This window comes from Prionailurus viverrinus, chromosome C1 (assembly GCF_022837055.1).
Source record: "Prionailurus viverrinus isolate Anna chromosome C1, UM_Priviv_1.0, whole genome shotgun sequence".
NCBI classification, from domain to species: Eukaryota; Metazoa; Chordata; class Mammalia; order Carnivora; family Felidae; genus Prionailurus; species Prionailurus viverrinus.
In genome coordinates this window covers 150,401,525-150,422,359 of record NC_062568.1, presented here as the reverse complement: position 1 = coordinate 150,422,359, position 20,835 = coordinate 150,401,525, and the positions used below count along the sequence as shown (strand labels likewise).

Below are 20,835 nucleotides of genomic sequence, written 5' to 3'. Positions count from 1 at the left end.
CCTGAGCAGAAGTTGGATGCTTAAACAAACTGAGCCACTTAGGCACCCCATTTTTTGAGGTATTATTATTGCCATTTGTATTAGTTTGCTAAGATTGCCATAACAAATTACCACAAAGTAGGTAGCTCATGCAACACCAATGTATTGCCTCCCAGTTCTGGAGGCCAGCAGTCAGCAGTCAGAAATCCAAGTGTTGAGGGTTAGCTCCTTCTGAGGGCTGTGGGCCTCTCTCCTTGGCTTATAGGTGGCTGTCTTCACATCATCCTCCATCTATGGGTGTCTCTGTGTCCAAATTTCCCCTTTTTATAAGGATACCAGTTACATCGTATCAGGGCCCACCCTAATGACCTCATTTAAATTTGATTACCCCTGTAAAGACTCTGTCTCTAAGTAAGGTCACACTCTGAGGTATTAGAAGTTAGGATTTCAATATATGAATTTTAGGAGGGCACAATTTAGCCCATAACATCATTGTGCAGAAAAAACTGACGTTTGTAGTGATTAGATAACTTTTCTAAAACCACCAAATCTCCAAGTCTAGGTCTGTTTTATGACAGACTTGTGTTCTTCCCACCATAACACAAGACAACAAAAGCTAATGTATGAAAAATAGGGTGAGTAAACAATATCATAATATTTCTAATATGTGTGACTGCATGTATAGGGATATGTGAAAAAATACACATGCAGCTAAAACATTTGAATCGGTATCTCAGTGTAGATATAGTTTAAATTATAACTGTAGATCAGATAACATGTAAGAGAACATAAAAGTTAAATGTGCCTTAAGCTCTGTACACAAAAATAAGTAAAGTCAGTGAAAGAATTCAAGGAAGTGGGGCAGAAAGAATAACTAGCCCACCAAACACTATCACAAAGCAGGATTATTCAAGGGCAAAGCCATTCAGTGATGCCTTAATTACATCTGTAAAGAACCTTATTTCATATAAGGTCACAATCTGAGGTTCCAGGTGGGCATATTTTAGGAGGCCACAATTCAACCCACTACAGTATTGAATCAATATCTCAAGTAATAAATGAATGAATACTCGATGTGGCTTCAGTATTTAGTATGAACAGTTATGCATTCATAGCTACATGAAAGTAACCAATCTTTAAAAGTACACAGAAATGTAAATGCAATAGGTCATAAAATAAAGATCCTAATCTTATCAAGAAAAAAAGAAAGAAATGTAAATGCAGGTAAAACATTCACAAAACATAGAAAACACAATAATGGATGCTCAGAGAACATTTAGAGGGTATTTTGGCCCTTCACTGTTTGGAGCCTTAGGTTTGAAAGAACCTAATGTAATTTATGGTCCAGTGGCATAACAGATTATATTACAATGAGATTTTACTATTTCTGGAGTTACGTTATTTGCTATTTGAACTTCACTAAAGTATAAAGTGATACTATCTATTAGTTTGATACTAATTAATACTCTCCAGTTATTTCAAAAAGACTTAGACTGTAGAGAGATGTTCTGATGTGTGAAGCATTTTAGTAGGAGCATACCCACTGCCATTTTTTTCCTAGCTTATTTAATGATGGCCCTCTTCAAGAACAGAGGGCTTCGAAGCCTCTAGTCCTTCTCTCCCATGTTGTAATTAAGCATATGAAACAACATGGCCAGTGAGGAAGTATCTTTACAGCAATGTTGTACTCAACAGAAAACAATTCTCTATTCTGAAATGTGGCTAAATATTTTCCAGTACCTAGTAGAAGTGTTATTTTCAGTGGTGATGTGCTAATTAGCATATTTAGGCAAGAAACGGGCAGCCAAAACTTCCTTGAAAAACTTGGGGTGATATGTCAGATAACATTTAGACATGTAATCACACCAGAGTTTGTCCTACATCATCAATTACTGACAGCACAGGGAGTGGTTGTTCTTATTAACAGATCCACGTAAAACCTAGACTGGGCCACAAATGGGCAAGACTCAGCCTAATTTGAGAATCTTATTTCCAAAAAGGCAAGGACTTCAATACATTTAAATGTAGAGTCATCTCAACATCCTTGGAGAAGCAAGCTAATCCCTCTGGCTATCCATTGCTTGGGATACAGTACTGCACATTAAAACCACTGAAAAGAGAGCTCAGAATGGTGGAGGGCCTTAGGCTTCACTACCATGAATCTTCCACCTTTGCTAATCTTAACAATCAGAAATAATTTGAAAGTAGACATGTGGAACAGCCAGTGCAGGGGAGGAAGCAGAGCCACTTAATTTCAGTGCCAGGCACAGTGTTGATTTGACCGTTTGTACTTGTCAATAGCTGCTGAGGCCAACCTCCTTATTTAACGGCAGACGAGAAAATGAAATATGTTCAGCTCCTACCTTGAGACATAATCATTATTTAATAATGCGCTGTATATGAAACATGGGTTTTATTTGACACATCATATGCTAATAAACTCCAGAGTGTTGCTGAGCCCTTGGAAATGGAGCATGTGAAATCAGGATGGTCTTCTGCTTACATTAGGTAGAACCCCGCACAGTGTTGAATCTGGGGACTCTTGCTAATCTTTTATTAGCTGATGTACACCCCTAGGGGAGAGGTCAGCTACCTCTACCACTGAAATATGACAGAAGTTCAACAGTAGTAGAGTACTACTGCACTCACATGGAATAAAGAATGAAGACTCTTGTGGCAGTAAGAAAGGAGTCTGGGCCCATCCCAGGCAAAATTGAGAAGTAAGTGAAAGATCCCTTACACCAAAACATCATCTTTCTTTAAATGGTCCCTTTCTTTCTTTCAGTGACACATATACACAGATTTTCCTTGCTCAGGGGCTTTCCTTGACTCTGTGCATCTTTCCAGGGCTGAGGTTACCAAAACAGCAAAACCCTCCCTAAATTATGTCACATGCCCCAGACCTTCCCAACGCATTCTTTAAAAAAACATTATCGAGCAACTATTGTGTTTGACTCTATATTGGGGGACATATGTAGGATAATACTAATATGCTTTTCTTTCCTGAACATTTATAGTTCAAGGAGGACTTCAGTGTCTTATTCCAAAAGAGAGACCAATAATGGGGATTTTAGGTCCAAGGCAGGTGGCTTAGCTAGTGAAAAGAGGAGGCTGCAGACAATCTGGCTAAGGAGGCTTGGATTAGGGGACAGCAGTCATATCATGTCATAAAGGCAATTAGCTGTCATCCCTCTGGGGAAAGCAGATCCTGGAGAAATGACTAGACGTCAGGAGAAGTAGATATATATGAATGTTGGTATAGTAGAGTAGAGCCTTGGAGCATGCATAGAAGAGAACAGAAATTAATATCTATGGTGAATGTTCCTTTGGAAATAATGAAAAGTGACATGCTGTTGGGCCCTGGCAGGATTTTTCAGGAAGACGCAAGCAGGATTAAGCAACTGTCTTTGCTATTCATTCTTTGACAAACAAAACGATGCCTGAAATTCTGGGCAGTCCAGTGCTGTGTCTCTCAAAGGGCAGCTGCTGGGTTTGATCCTGTCAGTCCCAAGTAAAGAGGAGGTGAGCCTGGAGGGAGAGGTGGCTGTAGGAGAGAATATGGGTTAGTCAAACCATGGCACAGCTCAGGAAATAACTTGGTGGGAAATATTCATTCATTCCAATTCTTTTCATTTTTTAAACAGCTTTATCAAAATGTAATTCACATGGCATATAATTTGCTCACTTAAGTGCACAATTCAATGGCTTTAGTATGTTAGGAGTTGTACAGTCATCACTGTAATTAATTTTAGTACATTTTCATCATCCCAAAATGAAACTCCATTCCACTTAGCTGTTACCCCTCAGTCCCCTAGCCCCCACTAGCCCTGAGAAACCACTAATATGCTTTCTGTCTTTATGGATTTACTTTTTTGTATATTCCATATAAATGGAATCATACAGGGACACCTGGGTGGCTCAGTTGGTTAAGCATCTGACTCTTGATCTTGGCTCAGGTCATGATCTCATGGTTCGTGAGTTTGAGCCCTGCATCAGGCTATGCACTGTCAGTGCAGAGCCTGCTTGGGATTCTCTCCCTCTCTCTCTGTCCCTTCCCTGCTTGCTCACTCTCTCTCTCTCTCTCTCTCTCAGAATAAATCAATAAACTTAGAAAAATTTTTTAAAAATGGAATCATACAATTTGTGGTTCTTTGTGATTGGCTTCTTTTACTTGGCATGTTTTCAAGCATCATCTGTGTTATACCAAGTATCAGCACTTCATTCCTTTTTGTGGCTGAATAATATTCCATGATGTGGATATATCACATTTTACTTATCCATTCATCCATCAGTAAACATTTGGATTGTTTCCACTTTTTGACTTATGAATAATGCTGCTGTGAACATTCATATACAAATTTTTGTGTTGACATATAAGTTTTCATTTCTCTTGGGTACATATCTAAGAGTGGAATTTCTGGGTCATATGCGAATGGTATGTTTAAACTTTTGAGGAAACATTAGGACCATTTATCAAAGCAGCTGCAACAGTTTTACTTTCCAGCCATCAGTATGTGAAGGTTCCAATTTCTCCACATCCTTACCAATTCTTTCTATTATCTGTCACTTTTAGTGTAGCCATTCCTGTGGGTATGAAGTGGTATCTCATTGTGGTTTTGATTTGGATTTTCCTCATGGCTAATAATATTGAGCATCTTCTCATGTGCCTTTCACTTCTTTATCTTGACTAGCTAACTTGCCTTAAGTAGATTTGGCCTAGCACAATGCAGTCATGATGGCAGAATGGTTTCGACACTCTAATGTTTGTGAATAAAATGGCCTGTAGACTGTCTACAGAAAGACTTAGAAAGGCTGCATCATGTTTGAAGTTGATCACCTGGGTCCTAGCATTGCTGAAGCTTGACATCTAGATGTCTCAGCAATGTGCTGCTGAGAAAAGCATCCAGAAGAGGCTCTAGAAAGGAGAGTGAGGGAGGGAGGAGGGCTTCATAGCAGGCATCAGCTGGCAGCTAAGCCAGAACTCACATTTCTAGGTGAACACCAGGTAGCATATATCCCCTGGTCTCCTTTCTCCTCGTTTTATACTCTGAAATTTTACAGATTTTGGAACACAGTGCCATTTTTACATTAATGATAAGTTGACACCATTTTCAGATGGTGTCTGAGACATCTCATTTAAGAACGAGTAGGAAAGTTTTTTGGTCATATAAAAAATGTACTGAAATTGGCAGGACAAGCCAGATGGTGAGTGTGGAGTGTCAACTTACTAAGAATTTAAGAGCTTGTCATTTTTAAGCTCATTAAGAAATGGGAATGGGATTATTTATTCTGGAAAGACCAACAGAGTTATTCTTCACTTGTTGCTATAGTATGAAATTATTTGAATGCTGGTGGTCTAAAAAAATATCTTTTATCACTGAATGCAGCCTAAGGCGGGGGGGCGGGGGCGGAAACAGCAAACAAATGAGTGAACACAAAATTGAAGATGAAGAAAAGATGAGAATAATTCCTAGCCAATATGCATTCAAAAAATAGTTCAGAAAATATTGCAGGAATTCAGAGAACTGGCTTGGGTCAAATTGACTTTTATATTAAGAATAGATGGAAATTCAAGGGGCACCTGGGTGGCTCAGTCAGTTGGGTGGCTGACTTTGGCTCAGGTCATGATCTCACAGTTCAGGAGTTCAAGCCTTGCATCAGGCTCTGTGCTGACAGCTCAGAGCCTGGAACCTGCTTGGATTCTGTGTCTGCCTCTTTCTCTGTCCCTGCCTGCTCATGCTCTGTCTCTCTCTTGCTCTCAAAAAAATAGATAAACATTAAAAAAAATTTTTTAAAGAATCGATGGAAATTTATAATATTGGGATTGTTTGGGATGATACTACAGGAATATCTTGGCTAGAATCATGAAAAAATGAGGATCCATTCTTAATCTGACACTTTAAAATGTAAGAGCAGTTCTTGAGATACTGGAACTACATCAAAGGGAACAAATAAACTGATTTGTAAATTGTACCGATGAGATTTGAGTTAAGGGAATATATTAGTTTCCCATTGCTGGTGTAACAAATCACCACAGACTTGTGGCTTAAAACAACACAAATTTATTTTCTTGCAGTTCTGGAGGTGCAAGTCAACTCCTAACTCTCTTGTCTCCTTTTTCTTTTTTATAAAGATCCTTGTAATTACATTGGGACTAAATAATCCAGGATAATCTCTCCAACTCAAGATCCTTAATTTAATTACAATTGCAAAGTCCCTTTTGCCATGTAGGGTAACATATTCACAGGTTTCAGGGCTTAGGATGTAGACATCTGTAAGACCAATATTCTACCTATCACAAGGAAGGAAGGATTTTCCCAACCTTTTGAATATCAGCCTGAATGTGGTGGAGAGTGTATTTCTTTTGTGAGGGCCAAGCCTGACTTTCCAGAGCACAGTTAAAACATGGTGGGCAGTCCTGATATGTCATCTGCTGCTAATGGAATCACAGGATTGGATGGCATAGATTTAACCCATGGCAAGTGAGGAGCTCTGGACAGGAACTTTAGAATGGGTGGTCTTAGTGAATTCAATTTACCCACGTTTGGAGATATGATTTTGAGCTAAAAATAGTCTGTGTAGGCATGGGTTTTGATTCCTACCCTTCATCAAAAATACCTTGAGGATCTTGTGCAAGGTAATATGCTGGGTGCTGGGGAAGGTAATACAAATGAGACACAGACCCTGCAGGTTAGCAGCCTGCTGCAGAGCACATATAATCTCAAGATATGTCATGATAAGAACAGTAGAGTGAGCCATGGGACCGGAAAGAGGGGTGCTAAAGAAAGGATGGTCCAAGAATTGGGAGCAGAAAGTGTGAAGAAGTACAGAGAAACTAGGAGACCCAACAATAATAATACCAAATAGTTGTGTGGCATTTACTATATGTCTTTTGCTGGTCTACAGCCTCTGTATATATGAACTCAATCCTCAGAACTCAACTCTGGTAAGTTGACTTCCCAGGTGTAGTTTCTCAAACACATCTCCACTTCCCATACCTATTGCTACCACTCTAGTTCAGGACATAAGGTCTTTCTCCTAACTAATGTCTTTGCCCTCTTTCTTATCCTACACACAGTGATCCATTTATAAAATAAATCTAACCCTGCAACTTCAACCCCTTCAAATCCTGCCCAGAATAAAACATGAATTCCTTAACTCTCCATTCTAAACCCTGGAGAGTCTGAACTTGATCCTCCTCATTGACCTCACCTCCACCCTCTCTTTCCCTATTCCCTCTTACCATTGGCAATCCAGAAAGAGTGGATTCTGTCCACTGCAGGCAGCTGTGCTCTTTCACACCATGGACCTTCCCTCCATACCTCTTTCCCCCACGTAAACCCTGCTGTTGTTCAAGTCTCACCTTCAATGCCTGCTCCCCCTCAGGACTTCTTTGTCAGTCCTCTCCATCCTCACCTGTGTATGGTGCCCCTTTCCTTGTCTCCCATGTGCCCTGAACACAGCTCTGGCATTTATGCCTCTGCTCTCCCCAGTAGACTTGAAGTTTCTTTAGAGCAAGAACATAGAATTTGCATTTTCCCCTCTTCAGCCCTTGGCCAGTACTTGGCATATAAATGCCATTTGGCCTATGTTTGTTAAATTCCGCTAAACTGAGCAGAAAGCCATGTCCCCTTACTGTGACTGTGCCTTTTTGGCATTCAGAGAGTGGCGGTACAATCGTGGGTGATTTGAGGACACTTAAAAATGGAAAGGGCTCCACATCGAAGGCCTCTTGAATGTAGTGAAAATTAATATCAAAATCAATATGCCGTTCAGTTTAGGAATATGAATAAATGATTTCAATTGAATTGAATTTTCCTCTCAACATTAAGTGGTCGAACAAAATGAATTATTAGATAACATATTTGAAGTAATAGCTCTCTCCTGACTTCCACAATTTGTTTTTACTTCTCTTACAGACCTGTATACTCTGTGTCATGGCGGTCCGAGAACTGTTTATCTCCCTTAACCTCCTAAAGGGCAGAGGCCGCGTCTTAGTCTCCAAATTTGGAATTATTTCCTGGCGTTAGTCTCTTCTTTCCTCTGTGCTGACATAACGTCGTTTCTTTTTCTTCAAATGATTGTTTTTACACGGAAAACCTCACACTTGTACGTTGTTATGATTTTTGTAGGGAAGGGGTTTAATAATATGAAAAATGGAATTAAAATTGTGAAAGATTGCCTCCATTCCTCCTTCAAATCCACACTACCTCCCCTAGGTAAACTCTAGTAAGAGTCTAGTGCTTTACCTGTGGACATACGTACACATACACACACCCTGGTTTACGTAGTGTTTGTTCTTTCTGCTGCTGCTGCTGCTGCTTCTTAGATGGAATTATGCTGTCAGCATTAATCTGCCATTTGGGTTGTTTTTTAAGTGGTATCTAACAATATGTTGTAGATATATCTATATACAGATACACACATACATACACATCTAAATGTGCATATACAGGTATGTACATATATGCACTTTCTTCTTTCATTGTTTGCTCTAATGGATTTATGGTTTTTCCTTTTTGTTTTTGTTTGTTGCTTAAACTATTTGAGTTGGGTTTCAATAACTGGCAATTGAAAAAAAAATCCTATTTTTTTCCTTTTGTTACTGAATATATGTGACTTTCAGATAAATGCAAGATTTTTATTAGGAGAGATTCCTAGATGTTTGGTCAGGGAGTATGTGCATTTTATATTTTGATAGCTACACACTGACAGATTGCTTCCAAAAGGGCTGTGACTGGATAGTATCTGAGCTTACTCTTCACCACATTTTCAAAAATACTATCACTGTTTTTCACATTCACAAATGGGCAAAATATGACATATTCTTAGTTTAATTTTTATTCTCATACTAGTGAGACTGATGAACTTTGCATAAGTTTCCTAGCCACATGTATTTCTTTTCTTGTGAATGGTCCTTTTTTCAGGTTTCTATTGGCTTATTTGTCTTTATAACTTTTTTGAAAGAACTCTGTATAAAATGAATAATAAACAATAACTGTATGTTATGCATGTTAAAGGTATCTTCTCCTAGTTATCTTTTCATTTTGTTTATCATAGCCTTTCAATATAGAAGTTTAAAAATATATATATAATAAAATTAGTTTTTTCTTTGTTTTTTTCTAAGTCCTTTTATCGCTTTTTTTAAGTTTGATATCTGCTGAGACAGATCCCAGTTAATTATGATTCAATTTCAAAGATCTATTTGAGATTCTTGAACATTTTGTTGTTCTGTATAAACTAACGTATCGCTTTTTCTATACCCTTCAACCCTTTGTCATTTGTTTGTTTTGTAGGAGAATCCCTCATTTTGATCTTCAAGTTCATTATTCAGTTTTCAACTATTCTGATTTATTAGGTGTATGGTAATTCTGTTTTTAATTTCCAAGAATTCTGCTCATTTATTTTTCAGAGAAGCTAGTTGCTTTTATCATAGATAATATATATATATTTTAATATTTATGAGATTTTTAAAAAATGTCTATGTATATAATATACACTTTTTTTTCTTGCTTCTTCTGTTAACTTCTGTTTTCTTAGTGGTTACTTTTGTTTCTTGACTCAGTGACTGTTTTTTTCATGCTGTAGTTCCTCAAATGTTTAGTGTTTCATGCATGTTTGCTCATATTTGTATCTGAGGACCTTGATTGAAAAGTATTCATAGTGACATCTTATTTACTTAGCACAAATGAGAATTCCTATTGACCTAGCAGCAAATACAGGCTCTAATAACAGGAGCCTTAGTTCCAGGGACTGGGCAAGACAAGAGAAACCCATAACTAGATGGGCTTCTGATTAAAGATAGTTCATAACCTCTTGTCTTGGCACAGAAGACCATAAGTTACCAAAGGTGCTTCTCCAAATTCCCACTTTATAAAGCTATACTTACAGCTTAATCCTAGAAGCAAACATGGAAATTGGCTGCTCCAAGAGCAGAGGATTGGCATAACAGACACACACACACACAGATAAAAATTACCTCACCAACCACCTATACTCTACTACGTACAACCTTCATTACTATTCATTTGTGGTTAGTTGGGATTCTTCTGGAAAAATCACTGATTTTGGAGGCTTTTTTATGTCTTTGGCTTATAGCAGAAACCTGCTAATCTTTTTATATTGGATGCATTCATATTTATCATTGTTATGTCCTCATGGTAGACTAGCACCTTATTATGATATCACCTTGTTTATCTCTAGTAATCCTTTTCCCTTAAACTTATTTTGGCTGATATCAGTACAGTGACACCAGTTTTATTTGTTTAGTATTTACATGGTACATGGCACCTCATTACTGTTGTAAGCACATATAACTTTTTAAAACCTAGGCTTAATAAATTGATCTTTTATTTTGGACTATTTTGTCCATTTATAGTTAATGGATATTGGGGTTTATATCCACCATTTTATTGTGTATTTACTATTTGGCCCATTTGTTTTTGGCTTTTTTTGACCTTTGCTTTTTTGCATCCTCTTGGATTAATAAAGTGATTTTGTCATTCAGTTTTTTCTATCACCTTATCAGTTTTACATTTTTAAACAAATGTTTAATGATTAGGAAATCATAATATTTGTAATGACTATTACGGCCTAATATAAAAGATGATTTTTTTACCTCTTCCATAGTAATGAGAGAACCTTAGAAAACTTTAACTTTATTTACCCCCTTGTATTATTGTTGTCGTGCATTTTAATTCTGCATATATTTAAAATTCCCTAGATATAACCATCTACATTCAGTTATATTTGTCTACTTATTTATTTTTGTATTACTATGAATTTTTTTCTCCATTTCTCTATTTTCCTCTATGACCATATTCCTTTGGCTTAAGCAGCTTCCTTTAATATTCTCTTTAGTGCATCTTGCTGACAATGAATCGTCTTAATTTTTTTCTGGAAATGTTTTTATCTCCCCTTTATTTTTGAGGTACATTTTCTTTGGAGGTAGAATGTTAGGTTGATAGTAATTTTGAGCACTTTTAAGTTATTTTTTCATTGTCTTCTGGCTTACACCATTTCTACTGAGTAGTCACCAATTTTCTAATTGGGGTTCCTTTGAAGATTGTGTCTTTTCCCCCCCTCTGGTTGCTTTTTTTTTTATACTTTAACATTTTTACTAGCATCTGTATTCACAAATTTAGTTGCCTTTTTATTCACTAGTTCTTTTTTTAATTTAATTTAATTTTTTAAATTTACATTCAAATTAGTTATCATATAGTGCAACAATGATTTCAGGAGTAGATTCCTTAATTCCCCTTACCCAGTTAGCCCATCCTCCTTCCCACAACCCCTCCAGTAACACCTGTCAGAAACGCTAACATTAACAACTCTGGTTGCTTTTAATATTTATTTATTTGTCTCTTTTAAAATCAGTTTTTCTATGATGTGCCTTACTGGTTTTTTAAAATACTTATTTTGTTTGTAGTTTGCTGAGCATTTTGAATTTGAGAATTAATGTTTTTCTTCAGGTTGGAGTGTTTTTTGCCACTATCTCTTCAAATATCATTTCTTTTCCAATTCTTTACTCTCTTTCTGGTGTATCCACTACATATATGTTACAGTGTTTCTCTTTTGCTCTACTCTTGCCCTCTATACATTCTTTTATCTCCCTGTGCTTCCTTTTGGATCTTTTCAGTTGTCTTCAGGTTCACTAATTTTGTACACAACTCTGTCCAGTTTGGTGTTATATGCATTAATTTAAATTTTACTTTAATATAGAACACTTTTTATTTCTGGAATCCCCATCTAATTCTTTGTGCAGATTTTTGGGTGGTTTTGCATTATGTCAATTCCGCTAGGCTAAACTACATTTCAAGAGTGCTCTTCCTTACATGTTTTAAGTTCAAACAATCCACAAGAGACATTATATGTGAGATTCGGAAGGTAGAAACAAAGCAGCAGCCATATTGATTTATACCTGGCATGTCATGAAGTAACAGCAGATGCTGTTGCATCACACACACATTGTCACTGATCTGTTGGTTCATCTCATTGGTGTTAGGCAGCAGCTAGGTCTTCAGCTACTCTTCCTATTCCTGCTTCTCTGACTCTTCAGCCAGATGTATTTTCAACTGTGATGAAGGGTGAGAACTTCTTGTGCATGACAATTGCCATCTAAATTAGAGGCAGTGGAAGGCTAGCATGGGTTTTAGTCCATCTTCCTGTGTTCTGGTTGATTCTTTTGGATTCCAGTTTATTCTCACTGCCCTGAATTGCATGTCTTTTTTCCCCAAAATGTTTAACGTTTTAGACAGGAAGCTCCAGTACAAAACGAAGACATCCATCATACAATGAATTTTTAACCAGCTGTGTAAAGATACAAGTCACAGTTGTGTAAAGACAAATCCCTATAATGAACTATATATATATATATATATATATATATATACACACACACACACACATATATGTTCATATATATACACATATATGTTCATATATATGCACATATATATTGCAATGTTTATATGTATATAGAATGTAAATATGACTGACTCAGATTCTAAGTACCTGATAAAAACTCCAACACGTCATTGTTGATTTTCATATCAACCAGTTTTTGATAGTCTGTATCTTATAACACTAATGTCTGTGTCACCTATGAATCTCTTTCTGTTGCCTATTTTTTTCCTCTTGGTTTTTAGACACATGACCCTGTCTCTTGTCATGCCTAGAACGATTTTAATAAGTGAAACACACTGAATGTAAATATCAAAGAAACCCCAGATATTATGACCTTGCATCAAAAAAGGATTATCCTTTACTCTGCTGGGGGGGTAGAGTTAAAAGCTATCTTAAGTCATTTAGAAAGGGCCAGTTTTAGGCTGGATTGAAGTTTTTATTAAATTAAATTAGATTAAACTAAAACTGAGTTTATATCTGGTTTCCCTGTCTCTAGTCCAGAGGCTTCCATTGCTTCCAATGAAGAGCTTGCTCTATTCACTAGATCCATTTACCCTAGCCAGTCTTTGTCATCTCAGCATCAGGAGACTACAGAATTTTCCACTTCGCAGAGTTTGTAGCTTAGTTCTTAAGCCTCCTATTTTGTACACCTTCAGAATTTGGCACATATTTTGAGGGAGAGAGGATCAGGTCTCTCTTGAAGCTCCTCGAGTATCCAATTTTATAACTCCATCTCGTCTAAGATGAGAATATCTATTGGTTTCTGTATCCTCAACAATGGCCCTCTGCCCAGTGAAAACCCATAAACCCATTTTCCCAGTCTACTCAGGCAAGAATCAGCACAAGCTTCCAAGGATAGTGCAGCTGAAGATCATTATTACACCTTTCTAAGAGTCTCCCCTTGCCATGCTTTTAACCTCTCCAGACTTCATTATTTCTGCAGCTGTGTATATCTTTAAACAGAGGATTTTTGTGTTTATTTTGCTTTTTTTAAATAACTCTTCTCAGTAGATGACTTGGTCTACCAAAAACTACCTTTAGCTACGTGAAAGAGAAATTCCTGTCAATCTATTCTTCTCTTCTTTATGTCTTCCCAAATTCCTATCAGTATATTGCTCTATTAGGACATCTGGTTTTCTTGTCTTATCATGGCTTTTATAATGGTTTGTAATAAAGTCGTATCAGTAGTAATTTCAGAGGGAAGACGGGTTTACATGTGCCTTCAGTAAGCCATCTTGAACTAGAAGTCCCGTAACATTTTGAACTTTCTGCCCTATATTATAGTTATTTGATTACATCTATCTCTATTAAGATATTATAAATTTCTTAAAGGTAAAGACATATATTATTCATGTTCATACTTGGCATAATAGCATGTGCAATCACAGATAGTAGATGCTCATCATTTACTTCTTAAATAAATCATGAAATAAGTGAATAAATGACCTCTTGATGTTCATGGTCTGCCTTTATTGGTATCTTTCACATCATGAACTGTATTGCCTTTAAAAATTATATATAATATTAGAGGCAAATATTTTGTTTCTTTACAGAGCCTGGTATAGTCTATGCCCTTAAACAAAACTTAAACAATAATAAAAAAAATTTTTTCTCCAGCTTCTGGGATTTCTCAAAGATAATTCTTTAAATATGAAGAACTTTAATCACCTAATCCCTTTAGATTTTATAGTAGTTCAAAAAATATGCTTTTTAAATTCCTGATATATATGTCAGTTCTTTCCTAACACTTCTTTCCCTTTAGAAAAGAAAAAAAAATCAGATGAAAAGGGAAATTGAAGAGAAATGTTACCTAACACATAAAAAGTCACACTTTTCAAAGATTATATTTCCATTTCTACATAATGTACTCTCATTATGAAATCATCAGTGCATTTTTTAGTCATAAACAAGACACTGAAAAGAAAATGAATAGCACTGGAAATGGCTCTCTGGAAAGTGACATCTATTCCAACAACCTCAGAAAAAAAAATGAACCTTCTGAAATATTAATTGATCATAATGAGGAGGCCAAACTTTAGATAAACAGAGGAGCCAGGGAATATTTCCCACAGGCTCGCAGCTTGTTGTTAAGGCACCTATGAACACTGGCTTTGAATTTAAATTTAAAAGTAAATAAAAATAGATCAGACTATCAGACTGTCAACTTAAAAACTTCAATTGGGAATGCCATGCTTCTGTTCCTTTGCAATTCAAACACAGAGTAGGAAGAAACATAATTGTGCTAGAAAATAAAATTGCCATGATTCCTGGCCATCAGAAAGGCCTTTCAAAAAGAACCGCCTCTGCTTTCTTCCCTAACTTAGAAATGAGTTACAGATATAGGTCATCCCAGGAGCCAATGAACAAATGCCCAGTTATTTTGGCAGTATTCCAACTCTGTCAAGAGAACCTTAATCTAATGTCTTCTTCATAACGGGTACAGGAGACAGGGCCACTACCTACAAAGTTCCAATCCCAGTTAGTCTTCATATTCTAGAATTCTCCTTTGACATTACACCTGAGTATTTCATTTTCCATTGGACCACTATTTATATAACTTGTTTGCAAGGAACCAAACAATTTATTCAGCCCAGTTCCTTCAAACACCAGACTTTCATTACCAGAGGTTTCACATGGACAGCTTTCCAGAAAGGGCCTAATATGCAATGGAGTTAAATATGGACGACCGTCGAATTCCAAGCTCAAGAGTAAATGCCAAAAACAGTGACAGGTTCCGTATCTGTGCAGTGCTTCAGAGTATCCAGAAAGAGAGGCCTAACATTTCTTCATCTTCACCTACATTGTGTTCTGAAGTTGCTGCCACTGTATTTGGAACAGCATAAACTTAGAGCAGCAAAGGCTCTAAGCAAAGGCTCCGAGCAAAGGCTCATCTTAGCCCTTCCTTTGTGTGTCTTTCCATAATAATAGAGCTTCCCTTTTTCTCCAGCATGTAACCTGTCCCTGTGGTTCACAATCTTCCCCACTTTTCTCAGGGGATTAGTGGGCACACAACGTCCTTTCCCAGCAGTGTGTATCAAGCAGTGAGCTCTAGAACCAAACCTATTTAGGATATGGTCTTAGAAACCTAAATACCTGTGGATACAACTTCAGGTAGTTTCATACCTAGAGAGTGGGCTGTAGCCCTTTCCAAATATTCATGCATGAAGCTCATTAGTAATTTTCCTCTCTTAGTAACTGAAGATAAATCCTTTAATTTGAAGTGGCCTTAACACTAATGAGCCATGTCATTATTCTGGAATCCTTTAAGTTGTTTTTTTCCCCCATTGTCTAAGTGAGGTAGAAATTAAAGACAGCCCCCATTAGCTCTCTATATTTTCTGAAGCATCTGCTCCTACTTACAAATTGATCCATCCTAGATATTTATTTGTCTGTAAATGTCATGGAGTCAACACTTCGCTTTAGACACTTTTTCCCCCAATCACAAAATTTCTTTTAAAAGTTCCGTCAATAACATCATTTGCAATTTAAATGCCTTAAAAATATGATCCTTCCTGCTGTGTTTTTGAATACTTCCTTCATATTTAATTGCTATAGACACTTTAGTTCCTAATTAAACTTTATTGTTTATGATGTTGCAGTCATTAATAGACATGATGGGGGGGGCGGGGAAATGGCTAGTTCTAGTAAATTCTCTGGCTGCTAATTCTAGTCTGAACCTTAATACTTTCCAAAGCAACAATGAACTCACAGGGCTGAGAGGAGGATGGGTAGAAAGTGAGACACAAAGCAAGTACATAGTTCATGTTTTTGAGGATTTACTAGACATTCTGGAAGACAAGCTTGAATTGGACTTGAATTGAATTGGACTTCCTGATTTGTAGGGGAGATTAGCTTAGAAATAGCATCTCAAACACTTGAAAGACGAATATCCTCATTTTTTAAGGCTCCTTTCTCCAGCACATCCCTAGGTTTTGCACTGGTGACAGAGAGGAGCATATATTGCACACACAATGCTTGCCTCATCCTCAGAGCCTTAAATGACTTTTATTGTGAGAGAATGGAGACACTTGATGAATCTGATGGGTTTTGGTCATGGAAAGATTTGCTATGAACCATTGCACCAAGGTTGAAATGCCCAAGAGGCTGACAAGCTTATTGCCCATTTCGGAGATTAAATAGTTTTGGAAAAATTTTCTCCCCTGGCAGTTGTAATTGTGTCTGTGAAATAAGTGTTCATTCTGCTTGAGCACCGTGGTTTAAATGCTTCCTTCTATATTTTCCTCCAGTGGATTGATTCTAAAAAGGTCTGTTCAGATTTCCCTGTACCAATGCAAATTAACCCATGAACTCGATAACACATCCTCCTAACCCCCCACATCCTTGCCATGTCCCATGCTAATGGGTAATCAGAGACACTGCCAAATCCCTTTATCATGGATTATCTTTGAAGCTGTTCGAAGGCAGGGAAAAGGGGCTGAAAAATCTTCCAGGTTAATGATGTGGTTATAGGAAGTGGACAAAAGGTGCTATCAGTAACCTTGGAAGTCTTCAGCTGCCAGAGAAGCACTCATGAGTAAATAAAGTGGTCTTTATTTACTGGGACTTCCAAAGCATGTGGGAGGCCCTCAATTTCCCCCAAATAAAATAAGGTGAGGGTAGCATCTCAAGAAGACGGAAGAGTGTACAAGCATAAAAAAAAAACACAGGTTAATCATAGACAAATCATCTAACTATTCCCTGACTTTGCCTGGGGTCAACATTGCATATTAGTCTACTAACTGTTGGAAAGTATCTGACCTTTTGAGTGATTTGGAATGTTTCTGTTTCCAGCCTGGGTGGATAAAGATCATTATGTTTTAACACAGACCACAACATATTCCTCTTCCACAGACAATCAACACCTAGAATTCTTAGGTGTACCATTTTAAAGAAGCCTCAAAATCATACCTCAAAATTGAGTGTGAGAATATCCAAGAAACCTGGAGGCGGTTAATAATATTTATTTCTGTGCATTCACTATATCCCTGGGACTGTGCTAAGTCTGTGAGTGATTATTGTATTTAATCCTATAACAATTCTGTAAAGTAGTTTCTAGTACTATCTTGTGGAAACTGATCCTCAGAGAGATTAAGCAACTTGTCTGAGGGCACAGAGTTAGTAATTAGTTCAATCAATTTGAACCCAGGTATTCCTGATCCTAGAATGTGAGCTCAGATTATAAACCTATTGTGCCTTCCCTTTAATCCTCAGTACCTTGAGAAAGGAGGATGAGCTGATGCCAGAAATGAGATGACTTTAACTAATTAGAAATGTCTACTATATGAGGACCTGGGTGGGGCGGGTCTGGTTTTTGTACCATTGTTTTCATCGAGATGGCTTCTCACTAATTTTGAAAGTATTTTTTGTGGTTCCAGAACATCCTAGGGTGGTGTTTTTAGCCCTATTACCTTGTTCAGGTACCTTTCTGTCTCTACTTTTATGAACTGTCAGTGCTGACCAGCATCCATGCCTGAGAGGAAGTGGGTGTAGTTCCAATATATGAGTGAAATGTTCAGCTGACTGTTGGGATTAGCTCAGCATCACATCCAAACCTGGAACCAGTTGTTAACTGAGTGACAAAACAACATGAAAGAATCTATGCTGAATATGGCCCGAGTCATACTACATGTTGACATTAGGCGGATCCTTTTTTGAGAAAAGCAAAAATTAGAATGGACAACAGAACTTGGAATATAAGTATTAAAAGGTCATGAAAATTTACAGTTAAAGGCACATCTTATTCAAAGGAAATGAATAAGGTCAAATAAGGTCAAATAAGATAAGGTCAAATGATTGGCGTATAGGCATTTGAACTTGAAGAAGCAGGTTGATGGCTGTTTTCTTAGATTTTAACGAATCAGAGTGAGTAATTATTATATGGATTTTTGTATGTTGTAAGTTCATGTGTCAAGGGCAAACCTCTACAAAATCAGAGGATGTTCCTTTTACTTTCACTGCCTACAAGTTTCTGTCATTCTTGGCTGCGTGTGTTTCCTTGCTTGGTTTATCCAATTTTTTTCCTCCTTCCCTAGTCCACCAAGTATTTAGATAGCAGAAGGTAGGGAGATCAGAGGCAGGTGCAGAAACCTTCCCTGTCTCACTTGGATTTTGTAGGGCTTAATGAACTAACATATTCTAAAGTGATTTTAAAAGGTGAAGTGCTATATAAGTGTCAAGCATGATTAACTAGCAGCCAAGTTATTAGGCACCTGAATATTATGCATCTTTTCTGAATTTTAGAAAAATGGATGTGCATATGCATTTTCAAAGGCACTGTTATTTAAATGATCTTCAGGCACTCAAATAAAAGTCTAGCCCAATTCTAATTATCTCTACTTTTCTCATACCAGTCATGTAGACCTTCAGAGTGGCATACTTACGCAACTCTGAGTAAGACAGATACAATTACCGATCTTGTGGAGTTTTCAGTGCAGCAGAGGAAAAACACACAGGATAATGCAAAATGGTAGTTGCCTTTCAACCTACACCTCATACTTCTAGCACAGGAGTTATTGAGGCCTAGTGTTTGGGAGTGTGAACTCTGGCCCAGACTCCCTGGGTCCAAACCCTCACTCCACTGCTAGCTAACTGACTTTGGGAAGCTGCTTTACCTCTCTTTGCATTAGTTTATTTATGTAAAAACTGAAACAATAATAGTACCTATTTCATAGATATAAGGTGCTTGGAAAAGCAGTTCCAAACATGCAACAATTGCTTCTTCTTTTTTAATCTTTTTCGATGTTTATTTATTTTTGAGAGAGAGAGAGCAGAGCATGAGACACAGAATCCGAAGCAGGCTCCAGGCTCTGAGCTGTCAGCACAGTGCTTGATGTGGGGCTTGAACTCACAAGCAGAGAGATCATGACCTGAGCCGAAGTCGGACCCTTAACCAACTGAGCCACCCAGACGCCCCAGCTGGGGCCCAACTTCTTAAATGTTGGCTATTATCATTTTAATTGTCATTAATATGACTCAAGCAGTTTCCACCCTTGGATAGAGAAATAATAAATAGAATTGGTGGTTATTTTCCCAGGACTCATATGACATTTGGCAGCTTACAAGGCCATTTACTTATAATATTAACCAATGGTTGTTTGGCAGTTGCTGTTTGCCTGGATCCTCACAACTTGGTGAGTTAGCTTAGCAGAGTGGTAGCTTTTATTTTTGCCTTATCTGTTCAGCAGGATTTGAAACCCCTTGTAATAATTCACTCTAGCCACTACCTTTTATCCCACGTACAAAATGGGGATGACCCCGTGCCTGGTCAGTCACAGACTTCTCATCCTGAGGGAAGCATTTGAACCAGCATGGCTGATCTGAGGCCTCCCTTGGAATACAGGAGACAGATTTGATTTGAACTTGAAGAAAAAAACAGCTTTGCTTCTGGGTTCATGATTCTAGAAGAATGTGAAATTAGGGTTACAAGTGGCCAAGTTCATTCAAGCGAAGAAGATATGGCTGCAATAGGAGAGAATGAAGCCAAGCAGAGCAGGGCTGAGCTGTGAGATTGAGGAGGAAGGGAAGTTCCGGTGGCTTTGAGTCTCGATTGTAGCATTTGAGGCCCAGATCCCCATCCTTTGGTTTGGTCAGATAACCCAATATTCCTCTCAGCCATATAAGCTAAAAAAACTTGTTCTGTGTGTTCCCTTAAAATAATTTGAATTGGTTCGTCTTTTGTGACTTAAAGGATTCTCGTAAGACAAATACTATAATCCACCCATTTTATGGGTAAGGGAATTGAGGCTCAGAGAGGTTAGGTGTCTTGCTCATGAAAATCACAGTATCAGTGGTTTTCAGAGCCAGAACTTCATGTCCTATTGAATGACCCCAAATGCTATATGCCAGTAAAGACAGCAAGGCCTCGCGAAGATCTTGGAGAGGAAGCTGGTTATTAATGAAAGGGGCAGAGAAATTTCAAGGCACCGTCCGATCATGGCTATCCACATAGGTAATTCATTCACTGGTTCATCAAACACTTGCTCAGTCACTAACAAACAACCTAAGACAAGCTGTCTAGATAGAGGACATGAGTGATCGCAGGTACCCCTGGCTCTCCTGGGTACCCGTCTGCTCTCAGCTACTGCTGGCCCGACAAGGGGTGAGAAGCCACAGAGCCAGCCTACCCGTGTTTTCCAAGTTGCTATTCCGGTGAATGTGATGTATGCGGTACATGTCCAACACTTGGGCCTCTCAGAAAATTGATTATGGATCTTGCCTCTTCCTTAAAAAGCAGGCTTTTGTTTTTATTAGCATGTGTAAATACGGAATAACTTCTGAATGCAAATATGGATGACATTTTATTTTTCTGACATGTTTGGAAGCAGCCTGGGGCAGGGTGGCAGTGAATCAGTAAACCTCATGGGTACACTGCACTGGGAATTCATCAAATGTGCACACAACTAATGGGCTGATGCCATATGTTCCATAATAGCATGTTTGCTAACATGGGAC

General features: G+C 37.8%; 1 protein-coding gene across 2 annotated transcripts in view; it reads left to right on the top strand.

Moving 5' to 3' along the window:
- The window catches only part of ST6GALNAC3 (ST6 N-acetylgalactosaminide alpha-2,6-sialyltransferase 3), a 539,841-nt gene that overhangs the window by 419,197 nt on the left and 99,809 nt on the right, over window positions 1-20,835 (top strand). The window contains exon 4 of one of the 2 annotated variants that reach the window (XM_047873700.1): window positions 7,899-7,968. The exons of the other annotated variant lie outside the window; for it this stretch is intronic. Within the exon in view, the coding sequence (XP_047729656.1) occupies window positions 7,899-7,956 (58 nt within the window). The 3' untranslated portion in view covers window positions 7,957-7,968. Of the gene's footprint in view, window positions 1-7,898; window positions 7,969-20,835 lie in introns of those variants that run through there. 2 annotated transcript variants of the gene reach the window in all.